At 35.0% G+C, this 24,681-nt stretch overlaps 1 protein-coding gene across 1 annotated transcript in view; it reads right to left on the bottom strand.

Moving 5' to 3' along the window:
• Positions 1-24,681, bottom strand: part of LOC148941994 (teneurin-4-like) — a 212,770-nt gene that overhangs the window by 42,683 nt on the left and 145,406 nt on the right. Inside the window, exon 5 of the mRNA XM_089103199.1 lies at positions 8,484-8,678. Coding sequence (XP_088959325.1) covers positions 8,484-8,678 — 195 coding nt within the window. The remainder of the gene's footprint in view (positions 1-8,483; positions 8,679-24,681) is intronic.

Genomic DNA, 24,681 nt, shown 5'->3' with positions numbered 1-24,681 from the left:
AACTAAAATGTTCAAAAAACTTTAAAGTTAAGTTTTACCATTTTCGACCTGATACCTTAAACTAGGTATCCTTTTCCCAGACTACACTGCCTTTCTATGATGAATAACTAAAATGTTCAAAAAAATTTCAAGTTGCGTTTTACCATTTTCGACCTGATACCTTAAACTAGGTATCCTTTTCCCAGACTACACTGCCTTTCTATGATGAACAACTAAAATGTTCAAAAAGCTTTAAAGTCAAGTTTTACCATTTTCGACCTGATACCTTAAACTAGGTATCCTTTTCCCAGACTACACTGCCTTACTATGATGAACAACTAAAATGTTCAAAAAACTTTAAAGTTAAGTTTTACCATTTTCGACCTGATAACTTGAACTAGGTATCCTTTTCCCAGACTACACTGCCTTTCTATGATGAACAACTAAAATGTTCAAAAAACTTCAAAGTTAAGTTTTATCATTTTCGACCTGACACCTTAAACTAGGTATCCTTTTCCCAGACTACACTGCCATTCTATGATGAACAACTAAAATGTCCAAAAAACTTTAAAGTTCAGTTTTACCATTTTCAACCTGATACCTTAAACTAGGTATCCTTTTCCCAGACTACACTGCCTTTCTATGATGAACAACTAAAATGTTCATCGCCCCATCTCCACAGAACACATCGAAGAAGTAAAGCTATCCATTAATAAAATTCTTTTCTTGCCATCTAAATCTCTCCTAGTATAAAATTTTTATTATACTATAACGTTAAACTCTATTTTAAACTGACAACACTGTTCAAACGCCACTTGTGTATTATACAGAACACATCGAAGACGTAAAGCTATCCATTATCAAAATTCTTTTCTTGCCATCTACCTCTCTCTTAGTATCAACTTTCTAGTATACTATAACGTTAAACTCTATTTTAAATTGACAATACTGTTCAAACGCCACTTGTATATTATACAGAACACATCGAAGAAGTAAAGCTATCCGTTATTAAAATTCTTTTCTTGCCATCTAAATCTCTCTTAGTATAAACTTGTTAGTATACTATAACGTTAAACTCTATTTTTAACTGACAACACTGTTCAAACGCCACTTGTGTATTATACAGAACACATCGAAGAAGTAAAGCTATCCATTATTAAAATTCTTTTCTTGCCATCTACATCTCTCTTAGTATCAACTTTTTAGTATACTATAACGTTAAACTCTATTTTAAACTGACAACACTGTTCAAACGCCACTTGTTTATTATACAGAACACATCGAAGAAGTAAAGCTATCCATTATTAAAATTATTTTCTTGCCATCTACATCTCTCTTAGTATCAACTTTTTAGTATAATATAACGTTAAACTCTATTTTAAATTGACAACACTGTTCAAACACCACGTGTGTATTATACAGAACACATCGAAGAAGTAAAGCTAGGTTAAGTCATAAGACCATTTTATCATCGTTTAACATTTCCATAGATCGATAGTGTTCCAAATTTATAATAAATAAGCTGTGAGTTAACATGCTGTTCGGGGTTACCTTAACTGCTAATCACTTTAACCCTTTTTCTCCATCTTCATGCGATCCAATCACTAATTAGAATCATTCAGGCTCCTATTATTCAAACAATAATTAATATCCTTCATAGAGTTCAATTCGCAAATGCTAAACCTTTATTTTTGCAAATAGAGTTATTTTTTTGGTAAATGAATCAACAGCATATTGAAAAACCTCATAGCAATTGAAGCTTTATGTCAAAATCACACAAAGTGACTGAACCATACAAAACTAAATAATTTGATGGTTTACCTTAATGGATAAAAGAAAAAAAAATACAAATTCCGTGAATGGCAACAGATAACGCAACCAGACTGGTTATTGCTATTGATATCAATTACACAAGGAATTATACTCTTAAAATGTGTTTGTTCACTTTATAGGTATAAAAGGTTTGATCGCTTTTTACACTGGGCACGTGAAACTGTAGTACATGTTCGTGTGCAATTCCATGTATCCCTGAAATATATAGCAAAAACCAGTCTGCTTGCGTTATACAATCTCAACCATACTTCCAAAACGTGTTTGTTCACTTTATAGGTTTGCTCGCTTTTTGCAATGTGTACGTGAAACTGTACTGCATATTCTTTTGCAATTCCATGTGTACTTTCAGTCAATAGCAAAAACCACTCTGATTGTGCTATACAATCTCAACCATACTCCCAAAACATGTTTGACCACTTTATAGATAAAGGTTTGCTCGCTTTTTGTAATGTGCACGTGAAACTGTAGTGTATACCATGTGAGGGGGTACTGACTCTCTTTGAAAAGGTGTAGAGCTTCTATAGAAGTATAAGGTACTACTCTACTTACACAGGCTATGATTGAGCCAGACAAATTTTTTGTTGGGAACTTACAATAATACCTGACATAATTTACACAATTGATACCAAATGGCGTCAGAGAGGCAAATTATTCCACAGTGGCGCCAAATTGGGGGCATGTAGCCTGCTCCAAAATTTATATCCCCCCCCCCCCACGATTTCGAAAAATAACTTTTTTGGTATTTTCAATGAGAAATGCCCTTTTTTGTATTTTCAATGAAAAATGTCCGTTATTGCACATTTTCTTGGCAAAAAAATTGCACCTCTTCCCTAGATTTTGAAAAATAAAATTTGCCCCCTCCCCAAAAATAAAATTTTAGAGTGCCTCTACTACTCTAGGATTCAAGATACAATCATTCAGATGAAGCAATACAGAGCCTATTGTTTTTACAGGGGCACCAGAAAAGCTGAAAATGTATTTTGGAAAAATATATTTTCTTAGAAAAATCTTGGAAAAATGTATTTTTCCAAGATATCATAAATCATGAATGACATGGAAGATTTTATTTAGAAACCACTCCCATGAGTGAAATAAGAGGATATAACACAATTTAGGAAAAAACGGAAACTCAAATTTCTTAGAGACTCAAAAAAGAAAGACGAAACGAATTTACAAAATTTGCAAAGTCCGAGTAGACCCTGAGCCACGCCGAAATCAAATTTAGCGGTGGTGGGCACGATTAATCCAGCGGCGGCGTCCCGCCAAAAATTATCAGCGGCATACCGTCAGTTTATCGTCGTTTGTTCTATTTTTTGTTTTTTTTTTGTCGGCTTTTAAACACTTTTGAAAACAAAAATTATATCAGTTTCTTATCACAGTTTAGTCCACAATTACTTTTTAGCTTCATTACCATGACGGAACATCGGACAAAATAAGGACGAGATATCGATCTCAACTTCTCACAAACATTCTTTTAACCCAAATGATCGATAGCGAGACCTTTAACTGCCTGATATTTGAATTAATCCAACAAAATAGGTAATTTAAAATTTGATTTAAGTTTCAAACAGTGCGACCCGGCTCAATAGTAACCGAAACTCTAAAAACGGAATATTGATACCAATAGATACCTCAAAAGAATCAGATTTTAATGCTGATTTCAAATATATAAGTTTCAGTTACTATTAGCTCTCTAACATATATTTTCATATTTCAGAAGTTTCTGATTATTTCCAACTTTTCTCTTAAAATTTTACCAAATCATGATAGATCATTGGCTAATTTCTACGAATAGCAAAAAGTTACTTGGACATGGGTGGTTATCCAGGTTACAACATAGTTTCTTATCGTATGCAGCGCGCTAGCGCTGCCTGAGTAAAGAACGATGTAGGCCACAATGTGTTTTTTTTCTCTCCATACCCGGGCACTTCGTATCGAAGGAGTTGTCGTAAAAACTTCGAAAATGGCTCATTCGATTGGAAATTGGAGTGGCTAGTGCCCTTTTTTATATTCGAAAGTGATTGGAGGGGGCATGTAAGGTTTTTATAGAAGGCGTTGTCGTAGAAACTTCAAAACAGGCTCATTCGATTGGAAATTCTAAGGGCTAGTGCCCTTTTTAAAAGTCGAAAGTGATTGGAGGGCACCTGCCCCCCCCCCCACGCCCATTATTCCCCCAAAAACTTGCAATCAAAATTTTGAGATAGCCATTTTGTTCAGCGTAGTTGATTTTTGAGGACACTCCCCACAACCCTCAGGGCAAGGGTTTTAAGTTATGCCCTGGGGGCATATAAGGTTTTTATAGAAGGCGTTGTTGTATAAAATTCAAAAAAGTCTCATTTAATTGGAAATTAAAAGGGCTTGGGCACTTCTTAGAAGTTATAAGTGTCCAGAGGTCGAAAAGCCTCCCCCACGCCCATCAGTCCACCACAAACGTTCAATATAACGTTTGAGATAGCCATTTTTTTCCGTGTAGTTGATTTCCACATAGAAAATGTGTTTTTGAGATGGACACTCCCCCATAATCCTCAGGGCAAGGGTTTTAAGTTATGCCCTGGGGGTATATAAGGTTTTTATAGAAGGCTTTGTCGTAGAAACTTCAAAAGGGGCTCTTTTGATTGGTAAATCAAAGAGCTAGTGCCCTATTTCATAGTCAAAAGTGATTGGAGGGCAACTAGCCTCCTCCCCCCCCCCCCCGCGGACATTGTTCCCCAAAACACATCCAATCGAAATTTTGAGATAGCCATTTTGTTCAGCGTGGCTGATTTCCAGATAGAAAATGTGTTTTTGAGGAGGACACTCCCCCACAGCCCTCAGGGCAAGGGTTTTAAGTTATGCCCTGGGGGCATATAAGGTTTTTATAGAAGATGTTGTCTTAGAAACTTCAAAAAAGACTAATTCAATTGGAAATTCAAAGGCCTAGTGCCCTTTTTAATAGTCAAAAGTGATTAGAGGGCAACTAGCTCCCCCCCACGCCAATCACTCCCCCAAATACATTCAATCAAAATTTTGAGATAGCCATTTTGTTCAGCGTAGTCGATTTCCAAATAGAAAATATGTTTTTGAGGAGGATACTCCCCCACAGCCCTCAGGGCGAGGGTTTTAAGTTATGCCCTGGGGGCATATAATGTTTTTATAGAAGGTGTTGTCATAGAAACTTCAAAAAAAGCTCATTCGACTGGAGAATCAAAGGGTTAGTGCTCTTTTTAATAGTCGAAAGTGATTGGCGGGCAACTAGCCTCCCTCCCCACGCCCATCATTCCCCCAAACGCATCAAATAAAAATTTCGAGACAACCATTTTGTTCAGCATAGTTGATTTCCAGATAAAAAATATGTTTACGAGGAGGACACTTCCCAACAACCCCCAGGGTATAAGTCCAAATAAGGCGTTCCAGCAGTATCCCAAGAAAGACTGAGGGTATTATGTTCAAACTTTCGGGGCTACTTCTGCTCTTAAAATGGAATCAAATTAAGATAGCGTAAGTATATCCATGCTATCAAATAAAAGTAAACAGATTTTTTTGCGAATGGTATCAAGTTTTCCATTTCAGGTCAACTAGAGGAGGTAGGAAACTAAATTAAACAGTATTATTTGTGTCCAGATTTTTAAAAGGGTCTATGTTGTTAAAAATTGCTGAAAATTTTTCTCCAGCATACAAATAGAAGGCCAAACTATAAAGTCATAAAAAACGAAAAGATTTAAAGTGTTATTTTCTTTTTCCCTCAAAAGACTATGTCAATGTAAAACGAGTAGAAATTAATTAAAAAAACTTTTTCCACAAAATAAGTTTTTCAAAGAAAAGTAAAGAACTCCATTAAATAAAAATGAGCAAGAATAAAATCAAATAATCTACCAAGCGTGAAACTACCACAAATCACCATCGATAAATAAATGAAACCCAAAACGAACAGAAATTACAATAAATAACCGAGTTAAACTTAAAACGAGCAGAAATTAACGTAAGTTGGGCGCAAAACCCCTATGCCTTCCCCAGGCCAGAACAAAATTTGCACTTTACTGAAAAAATATAAATGAATGTGCATTGTCAGTTTAATATACGCATACTGATATTTATTAATCAAAATGTTAATATTATTTGATTTATTAAATTTATAAAAGTAAAAACATTTATATTTTTTTCAGTAAAGTGCAAATTATGTTCTGGCCTTGGGAAGGCATAGGGGTTTTGCGCCCAAATTATGTTAATTTCTGCTCGTTTTGAGTTTGACTCAGTTATTTATTGTAATTTCTGTTCGTTTTGGGTTTCATTTATTTATCGATGCTTATTTGTGGTAGATTCACGCTTGATAGATTATTTGATTTTATTTTTGCTCATTTTTTGTTTAATGGAGTTCTTTACTGTTCTTTGAAAAACTTATTTTGTGGAAAGTTTTTTAATTAATAACACAAATAAAATCAATAATGTTTGGTGCTTGCCAGACAACAAAACCGACTTGGACCCAAGCGTCAGGAAAACCTGATTTTCAAATAGTTCAACAAATAGATGGCAGCTATATTTATTCTCTTAAAATTCTGGACGACCGAATTTAATCCAAATATATTCAATATAATTTCTCAAATTTAAGAACAAATCCTTAGTAGACTATTGTCTTTATCCCTAAGAAAGAGAATTTCATTTGCCCTCTCCCATGCTGTTTAATTTTATTTGTCATTCAAATAGTTCGTGGTGACGAACTGTAGGTAAGGAGCGACCCGGCTCAATAGTAACCGGAGCTCTAAAAAACGGAATTTTGATATCAATGGGTACGTCAAAAGAATCAAATTTTTATGCTGATTTCAAATATAAAAGTTTCATCAGGTTTAGAATAAAAAGTTACGAGCCTGAGAAAATTTGCCTTTTTTTCCAAAAAGAGGGAAAAATCCTAAAAGTCATAGAATCTTAATGAAAATTACACTCATTAGTTTAAGGGCATCAGAGAGCCTTACTGTAGAAGTTTCAAGCTCCTATCTGCAAAAAAGTGGAATTACGTATTTTTTGCCAGAAGGAAGACCATGGATGCGTGTTTATTTGTTTTGTTTTTTTGTTTCTTTCCGCAGGAATGATTGTGTCGACCCAGTGGTCCTAAAATATCGCGAAAGGTCTCAGTCAAACAGGAATTAAAAGTTCTAATGCCCTTTTTAAGTGACCAAAAAATCGGAGGGCAACTGGGCCCCCTCCAACGCTCATTTATTCCTAAAGTCACGCGATCGAAATTTTGGGATAGCCATTTTCTTCAACATAGTCAAAAAATTTAATACCTATGTCTTGGAGGATGACTTAATCCCCCAAGGTCCCAGGGAAAGGAATGCGAGTCATGAGCTTAGCCCATTGTTTACATATATTATTGGTTATTGGGAAGTATACAGAAGTTTTCAGGTTTTTTTTTCTGGTGGGTCGGTGGATCTGGGGAAGGGAGTTACGTGGGAGGACATTTCCACAGAAGAAGTTTTCATGGCAGAAGGGAATTTTCTATGAAGGAGGGGCCAGATTCCCCAGCATAATTTAAAAAACGATCAGAAATTAAGCAAAAAACAACAGTTTTCAACTGAAAGTAAGGAGCAACATTAAAAATAAAAAGAACAGAAATTATCACGCATATAAGGGGGTTCTCCCCCTAGTCAATACCTCGCTCTTTACTCAAATTTGTTTTAGTACTTTCAAAAGAGCTATTTATTCTAATTAAATGGCCTTTGTGATTCAGGGGATCATTCTTAAAGGATTGGAACAAAATTCGAAATTTACCTTAAAGAGCGAGGTATTGACTAGGGGGAGAACCCCCCTCATATACGTAATAATATCTGCTCGTTTTAAATTTTAATGTTGCTCCTTACTTTCAGTTGAAAAAACTTTTATTTAATGGACTCTTAAGAACTCTTATATTTTTATTATTATTACTTCGAGCTTGAAAAGTTCTACATTCTGTCATATAGTTTTAGAAACAAAATAATTGAATCATTTTATAATAAATTTTTTTAAACATTTAAATAATATATTAAACAGTTAAACAATAAATAACAATAAAATAGTTAAATTAGCTTTATCGATTTTAATGCCCTTTTTTTATCATTTATAACCTGATAGGTAAGGGCGGAACTCACCTAAAGATAAATCTGTTTTTAAAAATATACAGCAGTCTGAATTTGCTCAAAGACCTCTATTCCAAGTACGGGAGAAATTTTGTGGATGGTTTCCGGTGTAGCCTAATTTAAAAACTGAATTAGAATTGTGAAGTTCAATTCAAATTGGTAATATGTTGACTTGAAGTTTTAAAACAAAGGATTTGTTTTTTGTTTATTTTATAGATCATATATTATAGATCATTTCTATTTTCTTTGCAAGGTATATGCTATCTATTTTTTTTTTTTTAAGATTGACCATTCACTCAGAAACTACACACAAAATAATATACTCCAGCGAAACCCTTTTTAACGATTATTAAGAGCAAACGATTTTAATAAGAACATGCCGGCACTGCTACTAACAAGTGCTTAAGGCATAAAGCCGCCTAAGGTCAACACAGGAATGTTTAAATAGATGATGTTGCCACTCCTTGAGGTTGAAGATCTTGCGCCAGATAGATTAACTCGCTTTGTTCAGAGTTCCAGGCAACTCATCATGATGCCACTGCTACATAAGAATACACTCGGGTGAATAAAAAGTGTCTAACTTACTTTCCTGGCAATTTGTTCCAAAATGCCCATTATCACAAATGCAGTGTCCTTGAGAACATACACCGTAATCACCACAGCCATTTGCTGGGCACTCAGTATTTGAGATTTCACATTCAGGGCCAGACCATCCTTCGTCACACTTGCATTTCCCCCTTAGAAAATAGCCATGGTCACTACAAAGCACCGGACAAATATCTGCAAAAAAATAAAATTAATACGAAGCAAAGCCATGTTCCTGCTTACTTCCAATTGTAGGAAATACTGTTTTATGAATTAGTTGTAGTTCAAAATATATATTTCGAATTATGGTGGTCTCCTATCAAGTGGTCTTTCATTACCCTAGTGGCAAAGCCAGAGGGAAAAGCAGTTTTATTTCATCCTTCAATAAACAATGTCAATACAAAGCCAAAAATAAGGCCGAAAAACTTTGTATACTCCTGTACAGTTTTTATACAGCTATTGTATACTCCTGCCAAATGTATTTACGTAGTTTTAGTGGCACAGTCAGAGGGAGGGGTAAAAACTCAAAATATGTATTTTCAATTCGGAAATATTTATGATAAACACTTTTTGTAGATGAACACCTTCTCCTGCCTCCTTCTTAATAAGTTAGGTCATTCCTAAAATACAATATCGGCTACGCCCTTGTGAAATTGGCTTTTTCATTATTCTGTATACAAATGTCTGCATCTAAAGTTAATTTCATTGGTACAAAGTCAAAGAAATTATCACTTCTACGCTTTTCCTCTTCTCTTGGATGAATGTACATTAAGAAATGGGATAAAGAGAGCATACATAAAGCTTCTTTAAAGTATCTTCTTTGGTATTATATCATCTTTACTTTTTCTTACGTAAGGCATAAATTGAGCATAAGGAAGCATTCATTTGATTAAACCAGTTCTTACTTTGACTAAAAAGTATATTTTCTAATAGTTATCTTTTCGAACATAGAAACTTTGTTCTTAAACTCTAATAAAAACTTCAAATTTCGCACTTAAAACAAACACCTTAATCAATGTGTCAAGTAATCTTTTCTCTGCATTATTAGGATATTTAAGGACTGATAGGGAGGACCTAAATAGAAAAATTGGGGAAATTATCAAAATATTCTATGGTAAAAATTTTCCTTGCAAACTTGTTGCATCTTAATAGAATTGGAGCCTCAGTTGCCTTGATCGAAAATTCTCCGCTTTAAAAATTGGAGCAACCAAGCAAAAATTAAGAAAATAGGATATTTTTTAGAAATACCACACTGACCGTGGAAACAAACAAAATGATAACGAAAATATACAATAAATGAACATCCTGTCAGCATAATAAACTTTATATAAAATCCAGCCCATAAAACCCTATGATTTTCAGTATGTCCCATCCTTACAGTGAGGAATATTGACAACCAGCTAATAGTATAGCAAGATTTAAATCAATCACACTAATCAGACACTATCATAGGTCACACGCCCGAAAATGATGTTCTTAGATTTTCTAATATTCGTAATCACACTTAAAATAAAACGCTCTTAATTTCCACATGTTTACTAATATATAAACACTTCTTTTTTTCTAATACTCTTAATATGTTTTCGTTTTTTCCAACAAGCAAACAGTCACCCCTTGTCCAACAGCCAACCTTACAACATCCCTTTTTGCACCTATCTCCAAACTATGGCTTCCCCACATGTCTCTTTCACCCGAAAATTTTATACTAAAAAATAACTGCCCTAGGTCTTCAACAGCTATGGACCAACAATGTGTAAAAAATTTGGTATATGAGCAGTGGGATCCATTCATCCATCCTAGGCCATAACTAAGGTAGATAGCCATAGAACTAAGGATTGATTGAGGTTTTTGGTTTGACTCATGACGGACAATGTCTACTGGACTTGTATACAAAATGAAGGACTGAATTTGCTTGAACTTACTGGTCAACAAGTGACCTAAGTCTAATTGGCTTGCCCGCTTAGAGTCTCAGGCGGACTATCCTGTTTTAGGATTGACAACTAACCTTTAGGTTGCCTGGAATCGCAGGTAAACAAGCGTCCAGTCCAAAGCCTAATAGGCTTTTCCTATTACCTGTGATTCCAGGCGACTTAACGTTCATGTGTAAATTCTAAAACTTGGTCAACCTGCCTGAGACTCTAGATCGGGCTTGCCTCTCCAAAAGCTAACACACAAGCATTGGTCCAATAAGAGAGTCAGAGCTATTCCCGCCGTTGACCCATGCCGTTTACCAAAACATTTGGAAAACAATAGGTCTCCCCGTTCCCCTGCGTGTCCAGGAGACTGGACGCTTGTTTACCTGCGATTCCAGGCGACCTAAAGGTCATGTGTCAATCCTAAAAGAGGGTAGTCCACCTGAGACTCTAAGCAAGCAAGCCTATTAGGCTTAGGTCACTTGTTCACCAGTGAGTTCAAGCAAATTCAGTTCCCCGTTTTGCACACAAGTTCAGTGGATATTGTCCGCCATGAATCAACCCAAAAATCTCAATCATTCCTTAGTTTTACGACTTTCTACCTTAGTTCTTCCCTAGGATGGATGAATGGATGATAGAGTATCTATTAACAAGTGAAAATGACATCGTTTTTATTCAACCCTTAAAAAGGCTTTTGTTAGCTTTGCCTCTCACTCAGAATATTTGTCTCGGCCTTTTCTCCAATTAGCCTTGGCTTGATGGCAACTTGATTTTAATCCAAAATCCTAACAAGGATTTTCCATTTTTTCTTTTTTTAATGAATATTTGAAAAAAAATATATTTTCAAAATCCAGGATTGCCTTTTAAAGAAGCACAAAACATACAAGTCTGCCCTCCGGGTAGACTTGTTTTTTCACAGGATTCAAATAACTACTATATTACAGACTATGGTTGTATTATTTTTCTCCTCCTTCCTCCTGAGTGAGTATGATCAAGCTGAAGGTGGACATCAATCATCATCAATTAAATTTACTGCTTTAATCTCATGTTACAGGTATCACAAGATAAGAAGACTTGGACTGGGTGTTGAATTAAATAAAAAAAAAAAAAAAAAGTTTTTTTAACGGAAAGGAAGGAGCAACATTAAAACTTAAAAAGAACAGAAATTATTACGGATATAAAAGGGGCTGTCCCCTCCTCAACGCCTCGCGATTTACGCTAAAGTTTTTTATTGTTTTAAAAAATAGAGTTGTGAGAAAGAGTCTAACTTTAGCGTAAAGAGCGAGGCGTTGAGGAAGGGACAGCCCATTTCACATACGTAATAATTTCTGTTCGTTTTAAGTTTTAACGTCGTTCCTTACTTTCAGTTTAAAAAAAAGCTTGTTTTTTTTTTATTTAATATTTGAACATTTTTGAATTAATGGAGATTTTAATTTTGGCTCACCTTACATAAATAATTATAAAACAAATTGCATATTAATTTAACTTTTATATGGTTAAATGGCTTTCTCGAAAGTTGTTTAATTTAATTTACGAACGTTTTTATTAGTAAGAAACATACGTAACTTACGAATTAACTTACGTAACGAACTTCTATATCCATATATTTTTAATAATTATATTAGGGGGTTCGCCCTCTAGTCCTCTAGCCAAACCTCGCTCTTTAAGCTAAAGTTCGAATTTTGTTCCAATTCTCTAAAAATGACCACTTAATCACTAAGGCCGTTAATTAGAATAAATAGCTCTTATGAAAGTACTAAAAAGTCTTTGGCTTAAAGAGCGAGGTATTGACTAGGGGGTGAACCCAATCATATACTTAATAATTTCTGTTCGTTTTAAGTTTTGATGCGGCTCCTTACTTTCAGTTGAAAAACTTGTTTATTTTTTTATTTAATTTCTGATCGTTTTTTAAATAATGCTGGGAAATTCGGCGCCCCATCATAGCAATGTCCCTTTCCCCATGAAAAATTCCTCTCTGGAAAGATCCTCCCACATAATCCCCGACCCCCCTCCCCCCCCCCCCAATACCAGAAAAAATCCCAAAAAATTCCACATTTTTGCAGATAGGAGACCTCTACAGTAGGGTTCTCTGATACGCTGAATCTGATGGTTTGATTTCCATTAAGGTTCTATAGGTTTTAGGGGGTCTTTCGCCCTTTTTTCAAAAATCAGCCACATTTTCTCCGGCGCTTATCTTTCGATGGGTATGACTAAACTTGATGAAACTTATATATTTGAAATTAGTATTAAAATTGGATTCTTTTGATGCATCTATTGGTATCAAACTCCCGTTTTTTAGAGTTTTGGTTACTATTGAGCCGGGTCGCTCCTTACTTACAGTTCGCTACCACGAACTGTTTGATTAAATTGAAGCGAATAATTGAGTTATCCTGGGCTATTTAAAGTGACTACGTAACAAAATTTGTATCCTTATCTTGCAAACATTATCGAAATTTAAAGTGTGTTGTATTTCATAGTAAAGAGCAAGATTTATCTACTTTTTACTGACTTTCTTAAATATAACTTAAGAATAAATAGCTCTTATGAAAGTACTAAAAATCTCTGGCTTAAAGAGTGAGGTATTGACTAGGGGGTGAACCCAAAAATATATGTAATATTTTCTGTTCGTTTTAAGTTTTGATGTTGCTGCTGTTGCAATTGAAAAACTTGTTTTTTATATTTAATTTCTGTTTTTTTTAAATAATGCTGGGAAGTCCGGCGTCCCTTTCATAGCAATGTCCCTTCCCCCATTAAAACTTCCTCCATATAAAGATCCTCCAATATAAACCCCGACCCCCACCCCCCACTACCAGGAAAAATCTCCCCTGAAAACGTCTGTACTGTATACTTCCCAATAACCAATGCTATATATTAACATTGGGTAAAGTTCATAACTTTCAGCCCTCCTCCCGGGAATTTCGGGGGATTAAGTCATCCTAAAAGACATACTTATAATATTTTCGAACATGCTGAACAAAATGGCTATCTCAAAATTTTGATCAGGTGATTTTGGGAAAAAATGAGCGTGGGAGGGGGCCTAGTTGCCCTCCATTTTTTCGGTCACTTAAAAAGGGCACTAGAAATTTTAATTTCCATTCCAATGAGCCCTCCCACGACATTCTAGGACAACTGGGTCGATACGATCACCCCTGTGGAAAAAAAACAACAAACGAAAAAAAAAAACAACAACAACAAAAACAACACGCACCCGTGATCTTTCTTCTGGCAAAAAATACAAAATTCCACATTTTTGCAGAAAGGATCTTAAAACCTCTACAGTAGGGTTCTCTGATACGCGGAATATGTTGGTGTGATTTTCATTAAGGTTCTAGAACTTTTAGGGGGTCTTTCCCCCTTTTTTCGAAAATCAGCCAAATTTTCTCAGGCGCGTAACTTTTGACAGGTAAGATTAAACTTGATGAAACCTATACATTTGAAATCAGAATTAAAATCTGATTCTTTTGATGTATCTATTGGTATCAAAATTCTGTTTTTTAGAGTTTCGGTTACCATTGAGCCGGGTCGCTCCTTACTTACAGTTCGTTACCACGAACTGTTTGAAAGAGCAAGGTATTGACCGTAACTTTTGATTGATAGGATTAAACTTGATGAAAATTAAATATTTGAAATCAGCGTTAAAATTAGATTCTTTTGATGTATCTATCTGTATCAAAATATCGTTTTCTAGAGTTTCGGTTACCATTGAGCCGGGTCCCTATAACCAATAATATATGTTAACATTGGGTAAAGTTCATAACTTTCAGCCCTTCTCCTGGGGGCTTCGAGGGATTAAGTCATCCTAAAAGACATAGTTATAAAATTTTCGACCACGCTGAACAAAATGGCTGTCTCAAAATTTCGATCGGGTGATTTTGGGAAAAAAAGGAGCGTGGGAAGGGGCCTAATTCCCTCCATTTTTTGGTCACTTAAAAAGGGCACTAGAACTTTTAATTTCCGTTCCAATGAGCCCTCTCATAATATTCTAGGACCCTTGGGTCGATACGATCACCCCTGGGGAAAAAAACAACAAAACAAAACAAAAAACAAATAACCACGCATCCGTGATCTTTCTTCTGGCAAAAAATGCAAAATTTCACATTTTTGTAGATAGGAGCTTGAAACCACTGCAGAAGGGTTCTCTGATACGCTGAATATGATGGTGTGATTTTCATTAAGGTTCTATAATTTTTAGGGGGTCTTTCCCCCTTTTTCGAAAATCAGCCAAATTTTCTCAGGCGTGTAACTTTTGATACGTAAGATTAAACTTGATGAAACTTATATATTTGAAATCAGAATAAAAATCTGATTCTTTTGATGTATCTATTGGTATCAAACTTCTGTTTTTTAGAGTTTCGGTTACCATTGCGCCAGGTCGCTCCTTACTTACAGTTCGTTACCACGAAGTGTTTGAAATCCACTAATATATGTATTAAAAATATATGAATATAGAAGTTTGTTGCGTAAGTTAGTTCGTAAGGTACGTATATTTATACTAATGAAAACGTTCGTAAATAAAATTAAACAAGTTTCGAGAAAGCCATTTAACCAAATAAAAATAAAATTAACATGAAAATTTGTTGTAATCATTCATATACGGTGAGCCAAAATCAAAACCTGGATTAATTCAAAAACATTCAAAAATTAAATAAAAAAACAAGCTTTTTTTAACTGAAAGTAAGGAACAACGTTAAAACTTAAGCGAACAGAAATTATACCGTATATGAAAGGGGCTGTCCCCTCCTCAACGCCTCGCTCTTCACGCTAAAGTTTTTTATTGCTTAAGAAAATAGAATTGTGAGAAAGTCAAACTTTAGCGTAAAGAGCGAGGCGTTGGGGAGGGACAGTCCCTTTCATATGTGGAATAATTTCTGTTCGTTTTAAATTTTGATGTCGCTCCTTACTTTCAGTTAAAAAAACTTTTTTTTATTTAATTTCTGAACATTTTTGAATTAATGCAGCTTTTATTTTGGCTCACTGTACATGAATAATTAAAAAGAAATTAGCATATTAATATATATTTTTTTTTTTTTTGGCTAAATCGCTTTCTCGAAATTTTGATCTGACGTAACTTACGAATTAACTTACGCAACGAACTTCTATATTCGTATATTTTATTACGCGTATTAGGGGGCTCGCTCCTAGTCAATACCTTGCTCTTTACACTAAAGCTCAAATTTAGTTCCAATTTGTTAAGAATGGCCCCTTAATCACAAAGTCCGTCAATTAGCTCAGCTAAAAGTACAGAAAAAATTTTAGCGTAAAGAGCGAGGTAATGACTAGGGGGAGAACCCAATCATATACGTAATACAAAGGCCATTAATTAGAATAAATAGCTTTTATGAAAGTACTAAAAAAAACTTTAGAGTAAAGAGCGAGGTATTGACTAGGAGGCAAACCAAATCATATGCGTAATAATTTCTGTTCGTTTAAAGTTTTGATGTTGCTCCTTACTTTCAGCAGACAAAATTGTTTTTTAATTTAATTTCTGATCGTTTTTTTTAATAATACTGGCAAATCCGGCACCCCCTTCATAGCAATGTCCCTTCCCCCATGAAAACTTCCTCCGTGGGAAGATCCTCCCACGTAACCCCCGACCAACCCATCCCCGTGACTACCAGAAAAAATTTCCCCTGAAAACTTTTGTATACTTCCCAATACTCAATACTAAATGTAAACATTGGACGAAGTTCATAACTTGCAGACCTTCCCCCGGGGACTGTGGGGTATTAATTCATCCTCAAAACATAGCTATTGTAGTTTTGGACCATGCTGAACAAAATAGCTATCTCAAAATTTTGATCGGGTGACTTTGGGAAAAAAAATGAGTGTTGGAGGGGGCCTAGTTGCCCTCCATTTTTGGCCACTAAAAAAGGGCACTGGAACTTTGAATTTCCGTTCGAATGAGCCCTCCCGCGATATTATAGGACCACTGGCTCGATACTGGGTCACTGGGTCGATACGATTACCCTTGGAGAAAAAAAACAACATCAAATAAATAAAAACACATCCGTGATCTTTCTTCTGGCAAAAAATACAAAATTCCACATTTTTGCACATAGGAGCTTGAAACTTCTACAGTAAGGTTCTCTGATACGCTGAATCTGATGGTATGATTTTCATTAATGTTCTATGACTTTTAGGGAGTGATTCCCTCTTTTTCGAAAATAAGGTAATTCTTTCAGACTCGTAACTTTTGATTGGTATCAAAATTCCGTCTATTAGAGTTTCGGTTACTATAGAGCCGGGTCGCTCCTTATTTATAGTTCGTTACCATGAACTGTTTGATTCTATGTAATTAAAGAGGAAATGGAATTTTATCATATGGTTTAAATCTGAAGCGACATTTTAATACATTTAACTAATTTCGTCTATTTGCCTGATTACATTGAATCTTTAGAAAAATCCAACCCCGCACATTGAATCCTTAGAAAAATTCAACCCATAACAGTAAGGCTATTGGTATTTATCTTTTGGAGAGTTATAAAATATTCACCACAATAAATAGAGTAAACTACAATTACAAAAATAAACAAAAGAAGGTTTTATCTGCATGTGCATCAAACAGTTCGCGGTTACGAATTATAAGTAAGGAGCGACCCGGCTCTATAGTAACCGAAACTAAAAAACGGAATTTTGATACCAATAGATACATCAAAAGAATCAGATTTTTATGCTAATTTCAAATATATAAGTTTCATCAAGTTTTGTTTTACCTATCAAAAATTTCTGATTTTCGAAATAAGGGGGAAACACCTCCTAAGAGTTATAGGACCTTAATAATAATAAAACCATAAAATTCAGCGTATCAGAGAACCGTACTGTAGAGGTTTCAAGCTCCTATCTAAAAAAATGTGGAATTTTGTATTGTTTATTCGAAGAAAGATCACGGATGCGTGTTTATTTGTTTTTTTTTTGTGTATTCGAGCGGTGATCGTATCGACACAGTGGTCTTAGAATATCGTGGTAGGGCTCATTCGAACTAAAGCTAAAAGTTCTAGTGCCCTTTGTAAGTGCCCAAAAATCAAGTTCACATTGACCCCCTCCCATGCTCATTTTTTTCCAAAATAACCCGATCAAAATTTTGAGATATTCATTTTGTTCAGCATGATCTAAAATATAATAAATATGTCTTTTAGGATGACTTAATCCCCCAAAGTCCCCGAGGAGAAGAACTGAACGTTATGAACTTTATACAATGTTTACATACAGTATTGGTTATTGGGAAGTATACAGACGTTTTCAGGGGGGATTTTTCTGGTAGGGAGGGGGGGTCGGGGGTTATGCGGGAGGATCTTTCCATGGAGGAAAATTCATGGGGGAAGAGGCATTGCTATGAAGGGGGCGCCGGATTTCCCAGCATTATTTTAAAAAAACGATCAACAATTAAATAAATAAAAAAAAGTTTTTCATCTGAGAGTAAGAAGCAACATCAAAACTTAAAACGAACATAAATTATTATGTATATGATTCGATTCGCCCCCTAGTCAATACCTAGCTCTTTAAGCCAAAGAGTTTTTAGTACTTTCATAAGAGCTATTTTTTCTAACTAACGGCCTTTGGGATTAAGCGGTCATTTTTAAAGAATTGGAACAAAGTTCGAACTTTAGCGTAAAGAGCAAGGTATTGGCTAGGCGGCAAACCCTCTAATATACGTGTTAAAAATATATGAATATAGAAGTTCGTTACGTAAGTTAATTCGTAAGTTACGTATATTTATTGCTAATAAAAACGTTCGTAAATAAAATTAAAGAATTTTCGAGAAAGCCATTTAACCAAATAAAAGTACGATTAATATGCCAATTTTGTTTTAATTATTCATGCACGGTGAGCCAACATCCAAACCTGCATTAATTAAAAAACATTGAAAAATTAAATTAAAAAAACGAGTTTTTTTAACTGAAAGTAAGGAGCAACATTAAAACTTAAACGAACAGAAATTATTCCGTAAGTTGGACTCTTCTCACAACGCTGTTTTTTATAACAATAAAAAACTTTAGCGTAAAGAGCGAGGCATTGAAGAGGGGACAGCCCCTTTCATATACGGAATAATTTCTGTTCGTTTTAAGTTTTAATGCTGGTCCTTACGTTCAGCTAAAAAAAAATTGTTTTTTTTAATTTAATTATAAAGAAAAACAGATTTTTATTCTTGCCACATGGAAAAGTTTATGTTTCTTCAGACTAAAATGAAAGCATGAGCCTGTCATTGCGTAAACAGGAAGGTCTCGAGGACTATTTTTTCATTTTTACTTTAAGAGAGGAAAATACTCATACAAAAGAGTCTACTGAAAGTGCAACCATTGAACATACAAAAATAGATTAAAAAAAAAATAATAAGAAAGAGATCCAACTTTCAGGGCAAACTGTTAATAGTATAAAAGAAAATGATCTGTAACTTAATACAAACTCCTTTTAAAATTAAAAAAAACATCAATTATTAGAAAACAAAAAACATGGATTTTAAAGAGTTAAAGAGGTTGACACGCCCTACCTCCCCCCCCCACCCCCCTGTGTATGTGCCTGAGTAAAAGTAATATTTTTTGACTGATTATTTTTCTGATTGGCAAAATTCAATAGCTTGTCTGTTCTGTTCTGTTTTTTTTTTTCTTTGTTTTTTTTTCATGTTTAGCTAGTGCGATCTTTGACCTTATTTTTTAAAGATATAGCTAGACGAGTGAATTCAAACTTTCCCCAACCCCCTGAATTAATAAGGCTTACTCCGTATTTCATACAGTATCTTTTTAGAGAGCAAAATAATGAGGTTCCACACCTGGAATAGTTCAACTTGAATAATTTTTCAATTCGTATGCAAAATAGAAAAGGGGATCACATTTTTCATTACTTTTAAGCCCCCTTTTCTATCTATTATCTTAAAGCTGTAATAGGGCCTTTTGGTAGACGAAATGGAAACCTTATTCATTCTAAATTTGCTATAAAACTTGATCTATTTTCACGGACCTTAGTATCTACCATTCCCAAATGTATAGTCCAAAGTACCCAACGAAGTTTTATTGCCCTTCGTGAGGGAAAGAAGGAAATTTTAAGTCATGCAAGATGTTGAACTGAAGTTTAGGGTCCAAATAGCTTCCCTATTGATGGTAGCCTGTCCTGGAAGTACAATTCACCTATTTATTACAGTTGGCTTCGCAGTGGATAAACATAATTATAAAGGTAAAAGTTAGCGCTCCTGTAAAATGCAAAAAAGAAAGAATTTTAACACTCGATTTGATTTTACTTACTTTATTTTAGTATCTTCACATACATTATTGATTTTTCACTATTTTGTTTCTATTAGAAAGTAATCAACGCATCCAGTATTAATCTAAGAAATAAAATGATAGATATAAATGATAAAGAAGTGCTTATTCATGCTTAACTCGCTCTCTATTTTGGAAATATTGTGGATCCCTTATCCATTTTGTTTGAATTTTAAATACGTCGCCCAAAAAAATGATGAAACAAACAAAACTATTTAAATGAATATATAAGCAATTTTACCCAATCAGTCTTATTTAATCTTAATTTATTTCAATATTTTTGGATTCTTTTTAATTTCTTGTGAGTGTTGTCTATTTCTGTTATGAAAGAAAATATTCCAAAACAGCAGCATTAATCAAGAAAAATCTATACGATAATGACAAAAAAATTTTGTCCGCATAAAACTTCTCTTAGGATGGCCATATTTGCTCCACTTCGATCTTGTACCGTTGTGCTCAGTAAAAGAGCACACCTTCAATTTTCACAATTTAACAGAAAAGTAAAATTAAAATTTCCTTCAAGGATTAAACTTCAAAAATCTGTAAAATTAAAATTTTGGGTTGAATAATTTTGTTTTAGTTGATACGCGATGCATAATAGTTTTGGAGAGGTACACTTAGAACTAGAGGCACCTGTGTAATCATTTTGTCACTTTTTGCCGGTCTCACCGACTTCCTAAGAGGTTGGCGTGCTTATGAAAATGCAACCAGAAGATGCAGTCACTAGAGGTCCTATTATTACTGTTTAACCTATTCTTGAGAAAATTGCAAGATAAATTATTTTGTTTTGGGCAAAAGAATCTTCCTGGAGCCACAAGGAAGCTGGAATTGTACACCTATATCCTGCTTAGGCTTCATTGACCCAGCGAGCCCATTCGTTCAGCGTGTACTCACACAAGACTTAGGATAATATGATAAGTAAAAGTCTTCACAGCCAAGGGACTTCTGAAGGGCTTCAGTCTGCATAAGAATTCGCAATTTAAAAGCTAATACAGTGGCCTTTTTTCTGTCCTTAGAAGTCTCATGGACGATGGTAAATGAGAATGGCTAACTTCTTCTTTTGTATGCTAAGCCAGTAGACAAAAAAACCTATTTAGTATGGCTTTTATTTCCAGTTGAAAAGAAGAAGATCAGAGACTCAAGTGGGAAGGAGGGGTAAATGTCCCCAGCCAAAGCCAATTAACACCAGTGCAACCACATCATATGTAGACTAAGCAGTAGTAAAAACGTGTTTATAAAATGATGTACCGCACTGATTTCTACCTGAGAGCACTCTACGAGAGATATAACCCAGCTTTTAGTTAGCCTTCGTCCCGTCAATATCTGGCCAATGTTTTCTAAGCACACAGAGGAGTAAACCAACTCATTGACTATGTGTCGACAGAGCAGATAGCAAATTTCAAAATTGCCAGTGTATAGCCTACTGTGATAATCGATTCCTAGCTGCAATTTTTTATTTTTTTTATTTAGAAATGCTCTAAGAAATTGCTACAAGTCAATAAATCTTTTATTAGTAACAAATTTATATATATTTATTAGTAAAACTTAATAACATTATCTGGTATTCAAAGTACCTTTTTTTTTTTTTTTTTTTTTTTTTTTTTTTTTTTTTTTTTTTCATAAAAGAATGAATTGCTTGTCCAAGAGCTCTAGTTCCTAACTCTGTCTCGTCAGCATAGTTGACTTATGGATAATAAAAGTCAGTGGAAATATATGACTAGACAACTTCCATAAAGGGGACATTCTGTTATAATAAGTGGAAAATGTAGTTTTCTAAGATTACATTAGATAAGAAATTTCATTTGGTATTCAGCTATAAATGAAAATGTTACGCCCAAAAGAATAAGAGGGGTGGTTTATTTCTTTTTGATGCACTATTAAGACGGTAATTTAATTTAGTTGCCACAGACAGAAATATGTGGCAAGAAAATGGATAAAAGCTTTCCAAACTAAGCTATATTAAGGTTCTTAGCAAATATTCTGAGCTAGCAATAAAAAGTAGCCGACATCAGAGCTTAATAGACCACTTTACCAAGTCAAAATTCTGTTGAAGTTGATATTAAGCTTATAAATTTGAAAGAGTAGGCCTACTTTTACTTGCAAAAACCTGGCAATTACTGCGCAATAATAGTGAAACCTATAAAGTTATGCAGAATTTTACAATTTACACATCATTAAAATAAGATGTGGTATCTTTGTACTTGTGCAGTGAACAGGGGCGAATCTCCAGTATTTTTATTGGGGGGGGGGAAGACGGGTCCATATCTGGATAGTCAAAGGGCATGGGATGTATAATATTTTTTTTCTCCACATTATTGAGGGGGGGGTCAAATGCCCTCCTTTCCACCCCAAACGACGCCCCTGGCAGTGAAGACGAGGTCAATATGCCTATTGGGTATATTTTTAGTAGACCTGGATCATATTAACTCGCCAGTTTTTATGTTGAGTTCTTATAAAATCTTTTACCGTTTTTTTTTTTTTTTTTTTTTTTTTACGGTTCATGTGTAATCTGAGTCCCTGAACTGTAAGTGAGGCCTAGTTTTATCACGGTTGAGTTGTCCGGGGTTCGAATTGCATAAGGGTTGAAATGAGTGTATTAGTCAATGGTAAATCCAGGGGTTAAACACACCCTTAGATCGGCTAAAATTCTTCTTTTTTTTAACAGTTTTGCTGACCAATTTATCAAGGAAAATGATATCAAAACAATAATTATTATGAAAAATACGAAATAATATTAAAATCAGCCATGGAAAGGCCATGAGTTCTAGGCCATGAACTTCACTTGCAAGAAAGAGCTGATGAAACATCGATGAGCTAAAACATCGATAATCGCTAAAACATCGTTAATCCTGAATATCTTCGAGATTTTCACCATAGATAAGCGTTACTTGCCACTAGTTATATATGTCTACTAGCCGTCATTATATTGAAGATTTATTTTGAGTAAAAGCCAGATTGAAAATTTGATTTTACGACAAACTTGACGAATTTGGTTATTTTCTCATATTTTGTCATAATTTGTCATATTTTGAAGTCTCAATGAGATAGCAGACAACTTTATTATGGTGACCCTGGGAGTGTTAAGCACAAATAGGGGCCTATTGGAACTAATTTCAGTAACCGTCCATCCACTGGCCGTCCTGCCCAATGTCTGACAATGAGGCAGAATATTTTTTGGAATACACTGCCGAGGTTGCATTTCCTAATGCCAGTAATTGCTGCCAAAACCATTCTTAAAGGGGGGGGGGCAATCACTGTGGTTACAGGAAGCACCAACCGTGGCTGAAGAAGCATCTCTCGAGGAACAATCAAAGAGGGGAGAAAGAGGTACTCTTGCTAGTGTTGAGTCTGATGAGGTGCCGCTCGCCACTGATGGCTGGTAAGCAAGGCCGTACCCAGAGAAGGGGGTTAGGGGGGATTGAACCCCTCCCGAAATGTTATTTGACTCGTAAAAACGTAACAAAAATGGATATAAACAAATTTTGTATGCGTGTTTTAATTTTTTTGTGTAACCACCCCCCCCCTCCCCCCGAAAAAAAAATCTTTGAGTAATACCCCCTCCGAAAAAAAATCCTGGGTATGGCCTTGCTGGTAAGCGCTGTGTAACTTTCTCTCCTTTCTTTTGAGCTATGAATTTTGCCGGCCTGAAGCTGGTGTGTGTGGTTCTTGGGATGTGGGAAAACAATGGTGGACACCTTGACATTATCAAAGAAGACTTTTCTATAAAAGGGGATAAAAAGAGATAGGCAAACTCCACATCAAAATACCATGCCCACCAGGGCACCAATAGCCCAGTGACTATTGGTTCTATATATATTTTCTTTTTTTATTTTTGTGGGGTATACAGGCAATGAACCTCTCTGCCTTGAGCCTCAGATCAGTCTTTTGAGTCCGCCCCTAATGGTTATAAAAGGAATGTTGTTCCTTTTACAGTCCTTTTTATTGGTTATAATTTATCAAGCCCATTTAAAACAGCCTTAATATTAGATTCCGACCCATAGTTATTATTTTTAGGAAATCCCAGAATTTTATGCATCGGGTAGGCCTACGTATACCCCTTCAATTTTTTGCCCCTGGCACTATAGAAAATGTCAACATCCTTTTTGTATCAGTCTTATAGCTCCTTGTGTTTTCAACATACGAGTATTTTACATATTTTCGTACATTTTCGAGTACCCTTCCCAGAAGTAAACTCCAGCTTATGTCCCAATTACTCACTCCGCGTATTTTGTTGTTTGTTTTTTTTTTTTTTTTTTTTTTTGCAAAAAGAAAGCCTTGGTTCACTCCAATAAAACTCTCTTTATAGCTCTAGCGAATTAACGACATCTAGCACGCACTTCTTCATATACAAGTTTTGTCGATGAAATGACGGAATTCCGCTATCTATGGCCATCAGATTCAGAACTGTCCTACTGAGAAGGAACAAAAGGTAAAAAGTCTCCGTTTGAAACAGAAGGATAAAATTTGTTCAATACATTTATCGAATTTTACTTATTTTTTATCCGAAAATTGCCATGGAGACTCTGCCAAATGGCCCGTAAGTTAGGATCACTGCAGAAATTGAACATTGTATCAGTCTCAAATTTTGATTTTTTTTTTTAATAAACTTTATTAGAGTTTTTGGTACTTGTCTAGGATCTGGGTACACACGTGAGAAGTGAAGTTTCATTAATGCTAATGAAATAAAGAAAATAGGATGAAAACATAATAGTTTAGACGCAAATTTGGGCTATATATTTGCCCATTAGGGGGTTGGAGTGGGGGTAAAGCATATCATATATTAAATACGTAACGTAACCAAACCTAGCTACCTTTTAGTCCCCCTAAACCCCCCCAAAATTAAAGTTTAAATCTTTGTCACGGAACTAGCAACACCTGACAAACCTGTTAATCAATAGCGACTTTGAGATTTCGATGGGGGTCTTTTTTCGTGTGTACCCAGATTCTAGACAAGCACCGAGTTTTTCAATTGAAATGACTTTGTGCTGATTATAGTTCGGAATGACGAACGTAACTTCTTGAAACACCAGG

The sequence above is a fragment of the Artemia sp. Qi Xiang Cuo genome, chromosome 17 (genome assembly GCF_049724085.1).
Source record: "Artemia sp. Qi Xiang Cuo chromosome 17, ASM4972408v1, whole genome shotgun sequence".
NCBI classification, from domain to species: domain Eukaryota; kingdom Metazoa; phylum Arthropoda; class Branchiopoda; order Anostraca; family Artemiidae; genus Artemia; species Artemia sp. Qi Xiang Cuo.
Note: the sequence above shows the minus strand (reverse complement) of the source record. Positions and strands in the feature narration are given on the sequence as shown.